Genomic DNA, 17,983 nt, shown 5'->3' with positions numbered 1-17,983 from the left:
CTCTCGGTTGAAACAATAAGTATTCCAGTTCTGCCCCACGTTTCGTGATTAATCATTTGATTTAGCCCTAAGAAATGGCGAATTCCTGATTGATTACCACTTCAGCTGTTGCCTGGATGCCCCAGGGGTATGCTCCGTTCAACAGTTCAAGCCAATTAAATCCGTTAGTCTCCTCCTGCGACGAGTATCTGTCAACAGTTTAACGTCTTTCTGTCAGGGATCTATGAGGAGTCTAGGAGTTTGAGGTCTGAGGTCTCCGGGTGGGTGATATGCTAAATAGCTCGAGTCATTGAATCGATGATGACAAGAGGACATTTATGAGGAGAGTTTTCAATTGCCGGGGCATTTCCACTTCCTACAGCTTTGCTTTGCCTATTTTGCATATGGGTTTGGCTTGAAGAAACTTTCCTTCTATTTTTTTCCTTGTGGCGAAAACTTTGGCGACTTTTGGCAGCTCTTTCGGCACAACACTCTGTTCTCTTCCCTTCTGCAGTTCTCGTGAAAAGTTCGCCTAATTGATGCTGGCTTTGTCCTGCTTTTTTCATCCTGCATATTTCTAGGGACACAACTGAAACTGGTTATCCAGTTTTCCAGTTTCCCTTTTCCCTTTCTGCTGATGACTCAATTTATTTACGACTGAGAAGATTCAAATGCGTGAGGTAAATGGGTAAAGTGGAGGGAACTCTTGAGTCCCATTCAGACTTAATGAAGTGTTAAATTGAACAAACTCTGACCTTCATCAATGAACTCAATCGATTCTTGATATTCCACCCGTGCACGCAGTACACAAATATATCTGCTTCTCATTTGGTGAATTGGGATATTGGGAAATTAGGAAATATGACTTATAGTTTCTATTATGAGCACTCATCGTCTCGTCTCGCTTTGCTGGCTCTGCGGGTGGCAAAAAAAAACACACACAAAAAACATTGGAAAATGCTGAGCTAAATGGAAAACAAAGAACTTTTTTAATGGCGAATTGTGGCAAGTGATTCAGGAATATTTCAACAGAAATTTTTCAAGTGATTTTAGTCGGTTTTTGGGGATACCCTGGCAGAGGGTATTGCGATTTTGAACAGAGATTTGGGGGCAAGCAAAAGACATCTTTGAGGACTGAAAACAGAAATATCCTCCGTTTTTCCATTATTTAAAACTATCTTTACAAACTCTTCTTTCTATAAAAATCCCCTGAGATCTGATATCCAATATCTGACAGAGAAACTATCAATCCCAATAAGGGCATTCAATACTTTGTTTCCCGAATTTAACCTTTCTTTCTTGTTTTGTTATGCGCTGCGATGTTCTCTCGTGGCTCTCTCTTTTTAATATTCCATTTCCACATTCAATTTTTCAATTTTCGTTTTACAATTTTCCAATTTTTCTTTCCTCCAATTTTTTTTTCTCCCGTTTTTGGCTACAACAAAACAATTTGTTTATAGCACGCGGCGCGTTGTGTTTTTGACATATTTATGCCGGTGGCCAGGCACTTGTATTTGTGTGTGCCACTACCCCTTGCCCGCTTGCTCTTCTTCTGTGGCATACCCCCTTTTCCGCTTGCCACGCCTCCGCAAGATGTACTGGAAAAGTTTTTGCCGGCCGCCTCTGGCTAAAAACAAAAGCCGACAAAAGGCCAAAGACGACGATGATGATGGTGATGGGGAAATACGAAGAGCCACGGATCCCTTGGAGCCAAGGAGCGACCTGTGCCTTGTGCCTGGCTTTAAGACTCAGAGTGGAAGTTTTTCCTCAGACCGCTTTTCTCGTTTTCTCCGCCTCTTATGGCTTTTCCTTTGCTGTTTTGGCTGTTGTTTTACTGTTGTCTGTGGCACAGTTTTACTGGGAATGCTAATCAAATGGGGCATATGGACTATGGGGAGAGGCTATCGGGAATTTCAAATATAATTTCGTTTATTTTGGACGAAAATTTCAGCAAATGAAATCAAATCCGATCCCTCAGTTTACGCCACTGTAATCTCCCCTTTGACTTCATCTTTTCTTTTCTTTTTCTCTCTCTCTTCCGTGCCTCTCCTCGTCTATGAAGCATATTTTCTCCGTCCCATAAATACCAGATAAGCTCTCTCTCTCTCTTTCTCTTTCTTTAGGCTCTTTTCCTCATTTGCTTTGCCTCCTTAAGTTTATTTTTATGGGCGAGAAGAGCATTAAAACTTCGCTTGATCGCAGATAATTTCTTTACAATTTCTTTTGCCTGCGTTTTGTTTCATTCCAAAAATTTCAACAAACAATCTGAAGTCGGTCTCCTACACTCTTTTACTTTTTCCTGCACTCTCTCTATCTCTCTCTCTTTCTACTGTCTTCGCTTCTGCTTTGGATTGGAGCCTCGCGTGTCTGGCGAGCATTTCGTGCTACTCTTAAGTGGGCCGGCACCCCAAAAAAAGAAGAAAGCCCAAGAGCAAAGACAGAAAGAGAGTGGGAGTGGGATTGGGATTGGGAGCGGGAGTCCACACAAAAAGTAGATACCGTATATTTATTGGCAGCGTGTCAGTTTTCGGGAGTGGGTGAGTGGCAGAGCCCCTCTTTGTAACTGTATTTTTCGGCGGTGCGGTGCTGGAGATTTTGTGCTTTCACAAAATCGAATTTATTGTTTTAATGCCATTTTCTGTCGCTGTTGCTGCTGCTGCTGTCGAGCGCAAAAATTGGCAATTTGTTTAGAAATTAGCGCACTCTCTGACAGTCCTGTCGTTCATCCTCTCTCCCGTCTCCTGCCTTTGATACCCTTCCAGAGTAGGGTAATTAGGCATTTGAACACATGTTTGACCTTCTGCAGAGAGTCTCTTTGTATTGCCTCAGTTGGATCGGATCGCTGATTCATTCAGTCAACATTTTGTTAATGGAAAGGATTGGATATTTAAATTCTTCGGCACCCGAAGCTACTCTTTAATTTTTTTTTTTAGCATGTAAAATGAAAATCAATTTCCTCTTCATTTTTCCCCATTTTTTTTGGTGTTTTTATCGTTTCAGCCAAACCCACACCGCCATGAGCTCCACTGAAGGGGGAAGAGGCGCAGGAGCAGGAGCGGGAAGCGCCTCGGGTGGAGGCCACATCTTTCGCTCTCTGTCATCGGAGAGCCAGAAACGGGAATGGTCCAAGCGTCTTTCACTCAGGGGAATGCGTCATGGAGGAGCGGGAGCGGGAGGAGCAGGAGGAACAGGAGCAGGAGCAGGAGGACCCGCTACAAGCCTGTCCACCGGAAAGGAGGTGAGCTAATTGATCCACCAACACCCTGCCACACGCACAGCCATTACTCAAAGCAAGGTATAGTTGATGGAAGGTACGGCCAAGACTGGAATACCTCTAACAGACGAAGACCAAACCAAAAGAAAGCGAGAACAGAAAGCTCGACTGCCTTACCTTCTATTTAATATATCCTGATTGACTCCCTCTCACACACAAAAACACACGCACAATCATTACTTTAAGTACTAAATCCCCCGTCTCGTATCGTCTCATCTTCCTCCCTCTTGCAGGAAAGCAAACACAGAAAGTTCTTTAGCCGCTCGGCCTCTCTGAAGCAGGCGGGGAGCGGTGTCAGCCAGCAGGCCTCCATGGAGTTGCATGTGCCCGGGCAGGGTGGGGCATCGTCTCCGCAGACCCAGACCCAGCCCTCGACGCCCAAGAAGTCCAATTGGGAGGTGATCGAACATTTCAATACGAGTGCCAAGGGGGGCAAGGCCATGGTTAGCAGCAGTTTGATTGCGGTAAGTCGGTGGGAGCATGCCATTCCCCACGCCTCATGCCCCTTGCCCCATTCCCCACGCCTCCTTCCCCATGCCCCATTCCTTAAGCCCCATGCCCCTGATGGGGAGCATCAATTAATTTACCATCCTAATGGACAGGACGTCGATTGCAGGCCAATCTTTACCTGCTGTTGTGGTTGTCCCTCATCGACCTCGCCCTCGCCCTCTCCCTCTCGATGGTATGCTGTTGCTGCCCCTGGGATTTAAATATTTAATTCGATTTGGAACTGAATTTAAATACACTTTTATTGATGAGGGAAGCTGCTAACGAGGAAGGGGCGACTAGGGCGAGTTTTCCTCCTGCCTGGGAAATGTATCTTTAATGTCGAACAAGCAGTGGAGCTTTTAGGGCAGATTTTTACTTAATTAAGTTTATTATTTAGGCCACAATCGATGCCGTAACAGTACTCCAGGGAGTGATTTTGGTCTCCAGAACGGGGCAAAGTTTTCCTCGAAACTTGTTGAGCGCATTTGTGTTGTATTTTCTGGAGTATAATCAATAAATTTTAAAGTGTAACTTTTGATGTTTATTGGCTATTTAGAAACCCGAAGTTATGTTCATTCGTATTTAAAGATAAATCACTTACTTGTGGTGAGTTTTCTTCATGTTTAGATCTTACTAGACAGTAGCCAGCATATCATGTGCATGGGATTCTTTTGGACCTCATTTAGTTAGAAGATTGAGTGCCATTAAAGAGTCTAACGTTTTAGGGCTATGAAAGGGATCAGGGATGCCCCTCTTCCTTCTGCTTTAGTGCCTCCTGAGATGAGAGTTGTCGACGCTCTCCACATACACTTTTTCAAGAGCGCTCCAGTGGAATTCCCAGCCTTTGAGGCGGCTTCTTCTATCTCCGTTTTTTTCATCCTTCCTTCATTTCTTTTGCAGTTATTTTTCTGTATAGAAAATGTTACCTGTTTGTAATGCAAACTAACGAGCGATGTCCTGCAGAACATCCTGCAGAACGCACACAGCTAAGCTCCTGACATGCACACAAGGGGCCACTTAGAAACTGCACACAAGAGTGTAGGTCTGTGTGTATCTGTGTGTAGTTGTATTTGCGCTCGTTGTCAAGAGTCAATTGACAAAGTTTAACAAATTGAAAAGGCACCGGGATAAGCAAAAAAAAAACCTAAAAAACAGCAAACGAGCGAAAGGAGAGCTAGAAAAAACCATTTCTGGCATTCAAATGGGCGCCAATTTGCTCTAAAACGCCGCGGGGCTATATAAATATGTGTGTATACTTACATGTGTGTGTTTTTGAGTGGCTGTGCGTGTGTGTGGGGGGGGGGGGGGGGGGGTAAAACGTTTAGAGTCAATTGTTTGGCTGCTAACAAAAATCATAGCCTACTTATGGGGACTTCATCCACATTTTATGGAAACGAAAACATTTGTATGAACAGTTTAAATCAATCAGGAGAGAATTTCTTGATAGAAGAACATAAATATATGATTTAATGTGCTAACATGATAAATATTTAATTAACCTTTGCATTCGGGTAGGGAACTGATTGATTTAAATGTGAAATTTGATTAAAAATGCAGAAAATTGGAATTCAATTTAATTTGACATGTATAATAATACAATTTATTGACATGATATATACTATACAAGTTAGTTATTAATTATGCCGAAAGGGTTCTTATTTAATTTAATATAATATTAATAATAATGATTATATTTATTTGAATTTGTCTACCCATAGGCGGGCATCACGCGGTGCAACATTGACGAGTCCATTGATTCCACAAACTCGAGCTCCACCTGCCATAGTCCCATGATCTATCAACGTGATGAGACGCAGCTGCTGCAACAAGGTAATCGTGAAATAAGGCTAAAGAATTTCCCTTCCTAATAAGAAAACGTTTACTCGAAAGGGAAGGGAAGGGAAGGAAAAGGGAGAGGCTACTGAGGGTCAATAAAAATACCAACATGCTCTCACATGTCTCCTTCTCCTCTGTGGACCCTCCTCTTCCTGCTCCTCTTCCTCCGCCGCATCGCTCAAACTGTCACAAGTTGATTGTCATTGTCATATTGAATTTGACGAGGCTATTTCGCAGTCTCCCTCCACATCTGCACATCCGTAAATCCGCACATCCTTGCATCCTCACGTCTCACGTTTCTCTGGCTTCTCGTTTCTCGTTTTTCTCCTCGTCATTGGCATTTCACTCACATATCGCCGCCTCCTTAGAACTAGAGGTTGCCTTGGTTGTGCGTCAACCTCAACCTCATCCACGTTCTACTTCTGATTTATTTTAGTTCTGTTTCCTAGGAAGCAGCAGCTGGAGAGGCAGAGTCTGTGCCTTTCTGTGCCTTCCTTGGGTTTCTCTTTTCGATATACTACTCGTAGGATGCGTAGATTTCTATGGAAATTTACATAATCACGTTTGGCATTTATTTATTGATGCATATAAAAACATATTCTCAGGATGCGTGTTCTTCAAGCTCTCCATCTCGCCATCTCTTCGGCTCTCCTGCCTCTCGTCCTTTCTCACTCTCTCCTCTACCTTTCCCTCTCTGTTGTTATGTGTCTGTGGTTTTCTTTTTTATTTTTTTTTTGTGCATTGTGGTCAGAACACGGGACAGTTGAATGATTTTAATATGACGATTTGGCCGACATTCTCCATTTTACAATAAAATATTTTATGGCTTTGTGTGCTGCATTTGAAATCAAGGTTTCCATTCTCGTTTTACTCTCCTCGTACTCCATAGGGAGAGAGGAAGAGTGATGTTGTTGTTGCGTGGAAGAACTGGAGAGAGAAATGTCAGAAGCAGTCAGTGGCGAACATTGATGATGTGCTACAAACAGCCAAACACACACATAATGGATGGCCAAATCGAAAATGTGTGTACAACACGTTAAGCGAATGAATTGTGCTCAATGTCAGAATGGTTTAGGAGTAGGAATATGTTTGGGGACCAAGCGGAAGAAAAAGCTGCTAGCAATACGTTCAAATTAATCATAGTTTGTTAACGAACACTGATATTCACTGTTCTAGGGGACTGTCGTTATTAGAGGATTCTTTTCATACCCAGTAGTTTTGAGTTTCCAATAGCTTAAGCACAACTTCACAACGTTGTTCAACACCTATACCTTTCAACATTAATATTATGCTTTCATTCTACAAATTTCCAGCATTTATGAGTCGCTTCCTATATTTTATTGCTTGCCAACACTAATATTACACGACTGCACATTCCCTACCAACACTGATCAGTACTACTCTCGTCAAGTTACTGTTACAGCAAGGTAAACGGTTCTTCGATTACAACGCTGTAGTTATACTTGCCAGTGTATCGTTTACCAACACTGACAGTCAATGGACTCGTACTCTCTTCACATTGCAGTTGATATCATCTCTAATTTACATCTCTGATTTGCAATCAAGTGCAGATTCATTTCGACGTTCCCCCCGCAAGTCAATGACCAATCCGATCCAATCCAATTCACAATCAAAGCTCTCTATGGGGCTATGCAAAAACTCTCAAATTTCATGCTGATTCAGGTTTATGTGCCGGCTTTCGGAGCTTTCGAAACGTTGTAATCGATGTTACCAGCAATTTCCATAATTTTAATCTACTTGTGCAGTCAGCCAACTGTGACTCTATGAGGAGTGAGGAGTCCTCGAACATGCAGTAATTATATGTGCGCTGACTACTGCACTCCGCATTCCAGATTCCAGATTCCAGATTGCCGATTCTAATCTTTAAGCATATGCAGGAGATAATTACAGCTGCGATTATTGAGTGAATTCAATCAGACTCCTACGAATCAGAGTCTGTGTGCCGCAGAACCAATGTGGCTTCTGTCTGAACTGATGAATATTTATATGTCTAAGCTGTGCACCTGTACTCCCTCCCTGTCCTCTCCCTCCCTTTTGGTTTGAAATTGAATTTGAAATGTGCCTACGATTATGCTTTCAGGTGATGCCAGCAATGTGGAGGCCAACAATCCCAGTCAGGGTGGTGCCGGTGCCGGTGCTGGTGGCGGCACAGGTGGTCCTCTCAGTCCCAGCATTTCCTTCTGGTTCCGGCTGAACCGCATCATTCTGCGCCTCTGCTCGACGCATCAGTTTAAGAATCTTCAGGTAAGCTACTTACGCTCCAAGCTTAGCATGAAATGCTTTGCCGAAACAGCTCTCTCAACTTTCCCCCTGCCCTTCCATTCCTTTTGGCAAAAGTTTGCACACCAGCCCGCCCACTGGTAGGTCTGTTGTCTATTCGATAAGATGGATGTGACATCAGATCCGTCTGGTTTCTTCTGCTGCCGCCATAAAGAACCCCAAGCGACTCAAAGCCTCAAAGGTAGCCTCAATGCCCCGAGAGGCATTGCTGCATGACGCGTGGCACCGTTGACACAAATTTGAATTGTTTCATAGCTGGATCATATACTGTAAATCTAACACTTAGGGTGTCCTAAGGTTCTAAGTTCGCTTCCAGCATGACTCTTCTATTTAATTTCTTAAACGGTTTTTTTTTTAACTTTTTATTCCCCATTTTTCTTCGTCTGCTTAGGTGGAAATGCTGTATCAGCGTTACTTTTTGAGAATGAACCAAAGTAACACGACTCACATTTTGGCCCTGCTGCTGGTCCTCATCCTGGCGCTGTCCGGAACGCACATAGTGTTTACCACACTGCAGCTTTGCAAAGGCGGGGGGAGTGCAATAAAATTGGAAAGTCTCAGCCTGGACGCAAATACCAGTGCCAGTGGCAGTGGCAGTGCCACTGATGGAGGCGGCAACTTAACGACAACCGCAATGAAGCCACCAACGGCAATCGGCCAACAAATTGCCAATGGCAGGCGCTTTCCTGCGGCGGCTCTCAATTTGAATTTTAATCTGAATTCAAGCGGCAGCATGAGTACGGAACGTGATGTAAACCAGGAACAGGAAAGGGAACGGGCGGCAGGCGGTGTGGCAGGAAGAGCAGGCCCTGATTCTGACCGCGACCTTGTTGATTTTGATGTGGATGCCGATGATGATGGACGCCGGACGCCGCTGTGGAGCCAGCAGCAGGTTAGGCAGAAGCGCAAACATTACCGACGCCCCCAAAAGCATCGCTACAAGCAGCATCAACAGCATCGCACCAGGTGAGAGAGGGAGGGAATCTCAGGTGATGGCAGGACTAAAGGACTGAAAGGCGACTAATATTTCCCTCGTTCGCATTTGAGGTTTTCCCGAAAATCCAATCAAACAACTTTTCCAGGTTTTTCCAGCTTTTGCTGTTCTGCTGTTTTGCTGCTGATCCCGAGCCCATAAAAGTATCCCAAAAGTAGGCTCAAATTGAATTTAAAGGCAGCTTTGGGGAAAAGTCCAAGCCAAGACATCAATTGTTCGCAGGAGCATACAGGCATACAGGACTTTAATAAGAAATATGCTTAAATTTCAATTTTTGAAGCGGGTGCTGGGGGCTGAACGGATGAAAAATTAGCGCAAATATTAAGCCAATGTCTCGAAAAATGGCACAGAAAATACTCGACGCCTCAAAATAATGATTTTAAAAGGAAAATAAACCCAGACCTTCTATTTGTGGATTTTAATCCATTTCCAGGCGGCCCTATTCAATGTATTTTCATCTGCCCTAACCGAAAATAAATTGGGACAAGATTGCCATAAAATATGCAAAAGTTTAAGTCAACTTAAAACAAGACGCAACAAAGTTGAGGGAGTTCAAGGCAAAGTAATCTGAATTTAATCAAGGAATTTAATGAACGAAAATCGATGTAATCGAAATATACGAAGGCAAAGCTAAACAAAGCATTCAATAAATCCTAAAAAAATGAAATAAAATAGTTTTTTTAGAGATTAGATATCGTCATTCAATCAGACAGAACAGCACAGAGCAGAATAGAAAAGAATCATTGGCAAAACATGACTTCCTACCAAAATGCATACGAATATTCCAGTCCGAATTCCATTTACGTTTTCATTTTCATGAATTTCCACATAAATATTTATTCCATAAAATAAACAGCAAGATGGATAGTTGGCCGCACATCAAACACGCACATTTCAATCAATCGAATGAATCTTTTGTCTGTCTCTATTGCAGATACAGAATACGAAGCAGGAGGAGTCTGCAGCACAAGGAGCAGGTGCTTCGACTGTCCGGAAGAAACGCGGCTCAACTGATTATTGAGCCCGATCAAGTCCTGTCTGATGTCCTGTCCGATGTCCCATCTGATGACCTGACTGATGGCGATGGCGTTTACATCGTTGATGATGATGTGGCTGATGGGGAAGATGGGGCAGAGGGGGCTGATGGCAGTAAACGCATTACGTATACGCCGCGTGTACGCGACAACAATGAAATTTCACATGCGGAACGTGATGAAGTGTTAAACACATCGTCAAAGGCAACAGCGGCAGCAGCAGGACCTTCGGAGGATAATTTGGGGCACATCCTCTCCGCACTGGTCATGAGCATTGACGAGTCCGTTCTGGTGTTCCTCATCGTAATGCTAATCTGTGGCATTGTCTATGGCTGTGAGTCTCATTCAACTTTAACCATCGATTGAATCCTTTGAATCGTTCAATTGTATCTTTTGACACAGTTCTGCTTTGTATCCTCGCCAAGCCGGCAATGAACGAGATATTTCTGGTGCTGGTTTCCTATGTGATATTGGGCACATTCCTCGCCATCGAAGTGGCCGTCAGCTATGCCATGCAGCCCAGGTTCGTCCTGCAGCTGTTGCCTCCTGGAAAATTAATCATTCTCACATCGCTAATTGCTCGCACATCCATCCATCCATCCACCCATCCACCCATTCACCATCCACATTGGGCCCATAATCAACAATCATCCTAAGCAAACACAACATCTGCTGTCCTTTGACATCTGCTGTCCTTCCATTGTTCTAATTACACTTCTCTTGCTTCTCTTCGGCAGCAAATCCTTCAATGGCAGCGCCTGCAGCATCGTCCTCATCTACATGACCTACACTATGCTGCCCCTCCGCCTGCGGGAGGCTCTGATCGGAGGCTTCCTTCTGAGTATCGTTCATCTGTACACCTGCCTGAGGTTCACCACGGCAGCAGCAGAGGAGAAGACTCTCAAGTGGGAGGAGGTGAGTACCTTTCATAGGGAATCATTCAGTCGACTCCCAGCAGACGTTTCTGTTGTGCTTGCTGCCCAATGAGGCATGCAGCCAGCCATCTATCAACAGGTTCGGCATTTTCCAGTGAGCCGCAAATGCAAATTCATTTGCAAACAATAAAAGTGAATCGTTAAAGAAGAAAACAACACAGACCGAGAGCAAGAGACAGAGAGAGAGAGAGAGAAAGACATTGGGAGAGTGAGAGAGCTTTAATTGCCCCAGGGGGTGGCAGCAGTGTGTGGCATAGAGTCCATTCCCTCTTCAGGGGGTAGGCCATAAATGAAATGAAATTAAATTGCCGCAAAATTGAATGAAATCGAGAATGCTTCAACGCTGTTATGGGACCGTCCTTCTTCTGCCTCCCGCCTCCTGCCTCCTGCCTCTTGTTCCGCATCTTTAACCAATGTTTTTCATTGTCTTTATGGGTCGTAATGTCATTAATGCTCCTTCTTCAATGTCCAATCTCTTTTTGTAGCTGCTCGCCACAGTGGTGGCCCTGCTGCTGGCCAACCTCACCGGCGTCTATACCCACTGGCCCAAGGAGAAGGCCCAACGAAAGGCCTTCATCGAGACGCGGCAGTGCATCGAGGCGAGGCTGCGGACACAGCGCGAGAATCAACAGCAGGTGAGTACGAGAGGGGACACCCTTCTTAGTGGCAGAGAAAGCAATTTTCACAGGTGTCATACGAGGTGTGTACGGTGACGGTGTCTGCAAATAAATAACATGAAAAGGGCAAAGGCGCAAAGCAAACATAAATGAATAGAAAGCTGAAATTTTCCACGAATTTTTTGCATCAAACGGAATCCTGATAAAGCGCGAGGGCCACCAACTGCTCCGCTCCTAATCTCCTGTAGCGTCTGGTTGCCGCACCCTCTCTGCTGGTTCTCGTGATTCGTTTGTTGGCCTTTTGATGGTAGATGGTAGCCAAACAAAGGACAAAAGGGCATCAGCCCACGCCCTATAATTTGGCATCACCTTTTGATGATGCCTCCCCCTCCTCCTCTTCCTCCTGCAGCTCCAGCTCCAGATTGAACTTGAAGTTGTATTCTCATACAGAGAACCCTCTTAGAACCAAAAGAAATGAAACAACAAGTAGTTATGCTACAGAAGATATCTGCCGACTTAAAGATATCCTGTACTGGTGCAGAAAATTAACTGAACTCTACGCTTCCCTACTTCCAACTGTAACTTTTGTCAATTGCATTATATCTTGATCAACCAATTCCCAGATCTATAGCTCAAGAATTGACACTGGCTGCAGCCTGCTCCTTGGTCTGCTTGTTTTGCGACTTTCCCTCAGTTTAGCCACAGCATTAGTCAGCCCTTATGCCCTACGAAATAGCGGGTATTTTCGAATAAAGCATTCCACCATCTCTCCCTCCATCTCTCCTCTCATTTGTTGCAGGAACGCCTGCTACTGTCGGTCCTGCCACGACATGTGGCCATGGAGATGAAGGACGATATTGCGGGCCAGCCACGTGACACACAGTTCCATAAGATATACATACAGCGACATGAGAATGTCAGGTAAGTGTTCCCCATCTCCATCTCCATCAGTGTTAGTGTGTATCTGTGTGTCTCTCTTGCTGCGTGCGAGTGAATTTATTTGCATGCAAAGTCAATAAATTGCTCGACTCAGAGTCTGAAGCTTTGAATGTGTCTCTGAAGCGTCTGTGTGGGGCGTGGGGGATTCTGTAGCGCAGTCAAATGAATTGTTATGCAAAGCCAAAAAAAGAAGGTAAAGGCGCACAGTGATACCAAAACTCACACACTAATACACGTTCAAACACACAGCCGAACACAGCACTCAACGAAGCAAAATAAAGCATACTTTAAGGCGCGCACCTGTTTGAGCCTCTGTCTTTCGTAGTTGCTCTTTTCTTGGTTTAAGGGGAGAGAGAAGTACTTGGGAATTCTGTTGAAGGTTGTTAAGAAGAGAAAGTGGAAAACCTCTGAAAGTGAGGATAAGTCTAAGAGACTTTTCTCGAGGAAATGTTCGTCCCTTTACTGATATAGTGGGGAATGGGAACAGGAACCTTCCACCTATGCCAATTTTAACCATAGCTCTGTATTTCAGGGTATTTCAAGTTCCCTATTCTCCTGTTGATTTCTTCTGTTTGTTTAGCCACACTCTTTCCCCTCCCGAAAAGTTGTAGCTCAAACATTTTGTATTAAATTACGTGCAGAGCCGCCTAAGCCTAAGCCCTTCTCCGTTACGAGTCGTAAAATCAGCGGAAAGTAGCAGCGAAAACATGAAACGTGGGAGGTGGGACGTAGGATGGGGACTTGGCAAGTGAGAGTTTGAAGAGCATTGCTAACGGAGGTCTGTCAACACATGGCCTATTGCGAGTATTTCCCGTGCAAGTAAAGGATTTGCCGCCATTAGATTTACGAGAATAAATAACCAACATAATAATTCAAGGCTCAAGACTAAGGGAAAATAATTCTCTGGCAAGACTTGGGGGGTGGGTGGCGTGTGGGAGTGGGAGCTAATGTAGTGAAAGATATAGGAAAGGGGGAAAGTTAAATTTATTATAAAATTCCATTCAAGCAGCTTTGTAGATACAGTAGAAGATCTCTCAAACGACTGAAAGGCGAAAAACCCAACAGAAATGTTTCCTCTACAAAGATTGATTCGCAGGCAATTGTCTGCCATTCACAGAGCATTCACTGTGCACAAACACCCACCCACACACACACACACTTACACACAGATACAGAAAGACACACAGATTGAAGAAGATTGTCCTGCAAGAGAAACTGTGCCTCGAGACTTGTATCAACATCGAGTGGAGTCGAGGGAACCGCAGGTTCTGTAATATTCGTTGCGTTTTCTTTGTTGTTGCATGGTTTTTCCTGCCTGTCTCTCAAGCTCCTCCCCGTTTCCCTTGCAGCATCCTCTTTGCGGACATTTGCGGTTTCACCAGCCTCTCGGATCAGTGCACCGCCGAGGAACTGGTGCGTCTGTTGAACGAGCTCTTCGCCCGGTGAGTATTCCCATTCGCAGTAGAAGTATCCAGCATCTGGTATGAGTAGCGTAGTTAGGAGTCTTGTGGCTACAATTAATGGGAAAAACTCCCACTGCCTGTCTCGGGTTGAAGCTCTTGCCAGACAGAGCCTTCGGCTGTATTAATTGTTTCGAGGGAGCGCAGGATACAGCACTGACCTCGGGTCAGCGGGCAGCCTCATCAAAGTGGAAGTACGACGAGTAAATGAGCGCGTAACAAGTGGCTCGGTTAATGCCGGATGGATGGATGGATGGATGGATTCCAGTTGCTTTAATTCTCTCCTTAAAGGAGAACTTAAATTACTTCTTATGGCTGTTCGATTCGATTTCCTTTTTGACTTTTCATTTCCCCCTCTTGTGTCTCGCGTCCCGTGTCCTGTGTCCGCTGTCCCTCGTGTCGTGTGTGTTGCAGATTTGATCGATTGGCTGCGGAGCATCATTGTCTTCGCATTAAGCTGCTGGGCGATTGCTATTATTGTGTCTCTGGTTTGCCGGAGCCAAGGCCGGATCATGCCCATTGTGCTGTAGAAATGGGACTCGATATGATTGACGCCATTGCGTGAGTATCCGTATCCCTGTCCCCATGCGGACAGGACATCTATGGGACACAAAAGGATGCTGATGTTTGCGGCTTTGTTGCGGCTGCCTTTCCCTGTATCTTGTATCCCATTTTTAGGCTGGTCCGCGAGGTGATGGCCGTCAATGTGAACATGCGAGTGGGCATCCATACGGGCCGGGTGCACTGCGGCGTCCTCGGCCTGGTCAAGTGGCAGTTCGATGTGTGGTCCAACGATGTGACCCTGGCCAATCACATGGAGAGCGGCGGCATACCCGGGTAAGTCCTATCTGCCATCATATATATCCAATTAATTACGCGGTTCGCATTGTCTTTAAGAGCCAAAGACATAGAGGCATTTTGGGGCAAGAGAAAGGGAAATCCCATTCAATTTCATTTAATTTTGCTGCCATTCCTTGCGAATGCCACTGTAAATCCCATTCAATCCATTGAAAATCCCCATTTTTGGTCAGTTTGTGTGCCACTTCTGGCGACAGCTGTGAATAATGGCCATGAATGGCACTCGTCCTAGACAGTCGCAGAGCTGCGGAAGGAGTTTCCCTGGCTACCCTCCGTTGACAAGTTTCTGCCACTTCCGTTTGTGTATTGCGCACAATTAAAGCCACGTTGGTTCTGGGTTCTTGGCTGTTGGCTCGAGGTTCGTGGTACACGCGGGGGCCAAAAGTCTCTCAAGCACCTTCCTGCCACGTCCACGATGGCACTTGAAAGTCCAAAAGTGTCGCCGCCTTCTCCTCTTCTGCGGTCGTTCTTCCTGCCTTCCGCTCGAGGGTGTGGCAATTCGTTGTAATCGTTGTAATTGCTGCCGCACACATTTTGCATGCGTCTTGTCGTGGCAGCAACCAAGCCAGGAGCCAGCCAGGAGAGCGTGTGTCAAGTTATTGGTAACTTACGAGTGGCTTTGGCAAACAGCCCCCAAAGACCCCTTTAAGGATCGCCACCCAATCGATTATAGCCCACACAACTCTTTTGTGGCATGTGGCACGCCCACACACAACCGAACAACAAGACACCCACACGGCCATGCGACCATGCGACCACTGATAAGTGCTCCCGCAACAATATTTTGTTGCTGTTGCTGTTGATTCAGCTGCACTTGCACTCACTTGCAACACTTGAGCAATTTGTTTCTGTTCCTGGCATACCCTGTTAGAACAAATGGAGCTTTGAGAGGGTATGCTCGTACCAGGCAGAGAATGAGGTGACCCTATTTTTTTACTCCATTACAAACTAAGGCCGATCGAGAGCCGTGTGGATCGTGAGAGCTAGAACGAGCGCGACCCCGCTCACAGAGGGCTAAAGAACTCTTTTCGATAAAATCGTGTATAAAACAGTTCTCTACCTACATTCCGAGTATTAAGGGGTAACCTTAGTATCCTCACTCACGCCTTGCCGCGCTCTTCCTTGTTTTCTGAGTTTTTGAATATTCACGCAGCGACTTTGGACTTTGGGTGGAAGTTTAAGTAACTGTTAAGTTTATTTGGGTCACCCGGGCGATGGCTACAGCGACGGCAGCTCGTTTGTTAGCCCTGTCTGGGGGTGAAATTAAAAGCAAATAGCTGCAGTGGGTGGCTCAGTGGTTGCCTGATAAGCTGCAATTTGGGCTGGAAGCCACTGCCAGCCACTGAAAGAGTCGAGAGTCGGGAGTCAAGTTGAGTTGAGTCAAGAGTGGAGCGCATGTAAAAACTTCGTTAGCTGCAGAACAGAATGCAGAACAGTGGCTGGGATGGTGCATGGTGCAGGGTGCCGGGTGCCGGGTGCAGTGAAGCAATCCATAACAAAGCGTCATGTAATTATCAATAGAATCAACAACATGAAGTTGCTTTACGTGCCACGTTCCGGGGAGTAGAAAATGGCAGCCGTTGCCGAGGAGCATTAAAAACTATTTACCCAGGGTGCTGCAGATAGAGAGAGAGAGAGCGGCAGCTGTGGCAGTTTGTGTGGCATGTAATGTGAGCTTGCTGCTACTTCTGCTGCGGTTAACTGCAGTTGGCATCCACCCACATACATTAGAAGGAGAGGCACTGGCAGTGGCAGAGGTAGAACTTAAGCAGCTTCGGATAATCATTAGGATGTCCTCCGCCTTTTACGCTTCTCCGCTTTTCCCCTTCTGCAGACGCGTTCACATCACCAAGGAGACGCTTAAATGTCTGGATGGCGATTACGAGGTGGAGGTCGGCAAGGGAGCCGAACGCAATTCCTATCTCAAGGATCATCAAATAGAAACGTATCTCATAGTGCCAGGGGATATCTACAGACCTGTAAGTGTATCTTGGGAGCATATTTAATTGGATTATCTGTATCCTTATCCCTCTTTAAGCACAAAAAGTCTCGAAATCGCTTGCAAGTGAATGGAAACATATCCAAGGAGTTGCGCATGATGGGGCACGGTACTGCCCAAAAGCATTCCTCCAAGTAAGGCTATCTATACGGCTCTCTATAGATTCCACGTGAATCTGTGACCTGTAATTGTTTTTCCTCCATTTTAGATTTGGTTTTGGTGACAGTTCGGAGAGCACCAAGGATCCAGAGGATGAGGTGAATGAGTATCTGATGCGTGCCATTGATGCCCGAAGCATTGATCATCTGAGAGCCGAGCATTGCCAGTCACTGCTGCTGTGCTTCAAAAAGAGTGTGCTGGAGAGGAAGGTACAATATAATCCACAATCCACTCATTACGACTTTTATTTCTTAGTTTGATCAGTAATCGCTTTGCTTATCGATGGTTTTTCTCATCTCTATGCCAAAATTATCCTTTAAAAATACAAATTTCGTTATTGTTGTCGATTCTATTCTGTTTTGCAGTACGCCAGCGAACCGGATCGCATGTTGTGTGTGTACTTCTATTGCAGTCTGTTGGTCCTCCTCGGCACCAGCTTAATGCGGCTGGTGGTGTTCCAGAGGTGAGTGGAAAGGACAAGTCCCCTTTCTGTTCATACATATTTGCTCCTGCATGAAAAGGGGCGTCCAAGCGAAGCGTTGCCCCTCGGGCTCTTTGGCTCTTTGGCTCCTTACTCTTTGCGAAAATGTTGCCAAAATATTGTTTTATTTATATTGCCAACTATCCATGCTCCTGGAACCCCCCCGCCCCTTTTGTGACCCCCTTTTATGTGACCATTCTTCTACTTTTTCGACTTTCCTTCTCCACCCCACCCCACCCCACCCCAACCCAACCCACTCTACCACATACATATCTTTTGCAGCTCCCTGCTGACTTTGGCCTTGTCCCTGGTGGCGCTGTTGCTGTTGATATTCCTGGTATTTTTGGTGGCATGTCATAAAATCAACTTTCAGGTAAGCGTAAAAGGGGAGCTGGTGCTGGTTTTTGCATTTTTCATTCGACGAATTCCACAACTTTTTAGCTGCCATCGGACATCAAACGCTTCTCATCGCGCATTCACAGCAATCGCAGGATATCGCAGTTTTTCGCCTTTGCCAGCGTCGCCCTGATTGTCCTCACCACCCTCCTGGCCATGGTGAGTATTCACGGGTAGTATAGGGGTACAGGGGGTTTTAAACTCTCTATTAACTTTATGGCATAAATATTTA

The 17,983-nt window shown here is 45.3% G+C and overlaps 1 protein-coding gene across 3 annotated transcripts in view; it reads left to right on the top strand.

The window, feature by feature from the left end:
• LOC6900031 (adenylate cyclase type 5) overlaps positions 1-17,983 on the top strand; it is a 38,503-nt gene that overhangs the window by 12,096 nt on the left and 8,424 nt on the right. For all 3 annotated transcript variants that reach the window (XM_002135359.3, XM_033384444.1, XM_015188218.2), the window contains 19 exons: positions 2,980-3,217; positions 3,487-3,717; positions 5,461-5,572; positions 7,680-7,843; positions 8,271-8,845; positions 9,808-10,241; positions 10,310-10,430; positions 10,645-10,822; positions 11,328-11,477; positions 12,259-12,380; positions 13,748-13,840; positions 14,273-14,419; positions 14,537-14,695; positions 16,551-16,695; positions 16,755-16,849; positions 16,924-17,083; positions 17,240-17,337; positions 17,638-17,728; positions 17,797-17,910. In XM_002135359.3, coding sequence (XP_002135395.3) covers positions 2,996-3,217; positions 3,487-3,717; positions 5,461-5,572; positions 7,680-7,843; positions 8,271-8,845; positions 9,808-10,241; positions 10,310-10,430; positions 10,645-10,822; positions 11,328-11,477; positions 12,259-12,380; positions 13,748-13,840; positions 14,273-14,419; positions 14,537-14,695; positions 16,551-16,695; positions 16,755-16,849; positions 16,924-17,083; positions 17,240-17,337; positions 17,638-17,728; positions 17,797-17,910 — 3,411 coding nt within the window. In that variant the 5' untranslated portion in view covers positions 2,980-2,995. The remainder of the gene's footprint in view (positions 1-2,979; positions 3,218-3,486; positions 3,718-5,460; positions 5,573-7,679; positions 7,844-8,270; positions 8,846-9,807; positions 10,242-10,309; positions 10,431-10,644; positions 10,823-11,327; positions 11,478-12,258; positions 12,381-13,747; positions 13,841-14,272; positions 14,420-14,536; positions 14,696-16,550; positions 16,696-16,754; positions 16,850-16,923; positions 17,084-17,239; positions 17,338-17,637; positions 17,729-17,796; positions 17,911-17,983) is intronic.

The sequence above is a fragment of the Drosophila pseudoobscura genome, chromosome X (assembly GCF_009870125.1).
Source record: "Drosophila pseudoobscura strain MV-25-SWS-2005 chromosome X, UCI_Dpse_MV25, whole genome shotgun sequence".
Taxonomy (NCBI): Eukaryota; Metazoa; Arthropoda; class Insecta; order Diptera; family Drosophilidae; genus Drosophila; species Drosophila pseudoobscura.
This window is presented reverse-complemented; position numbering and strand designations above follow the sequence as displayed.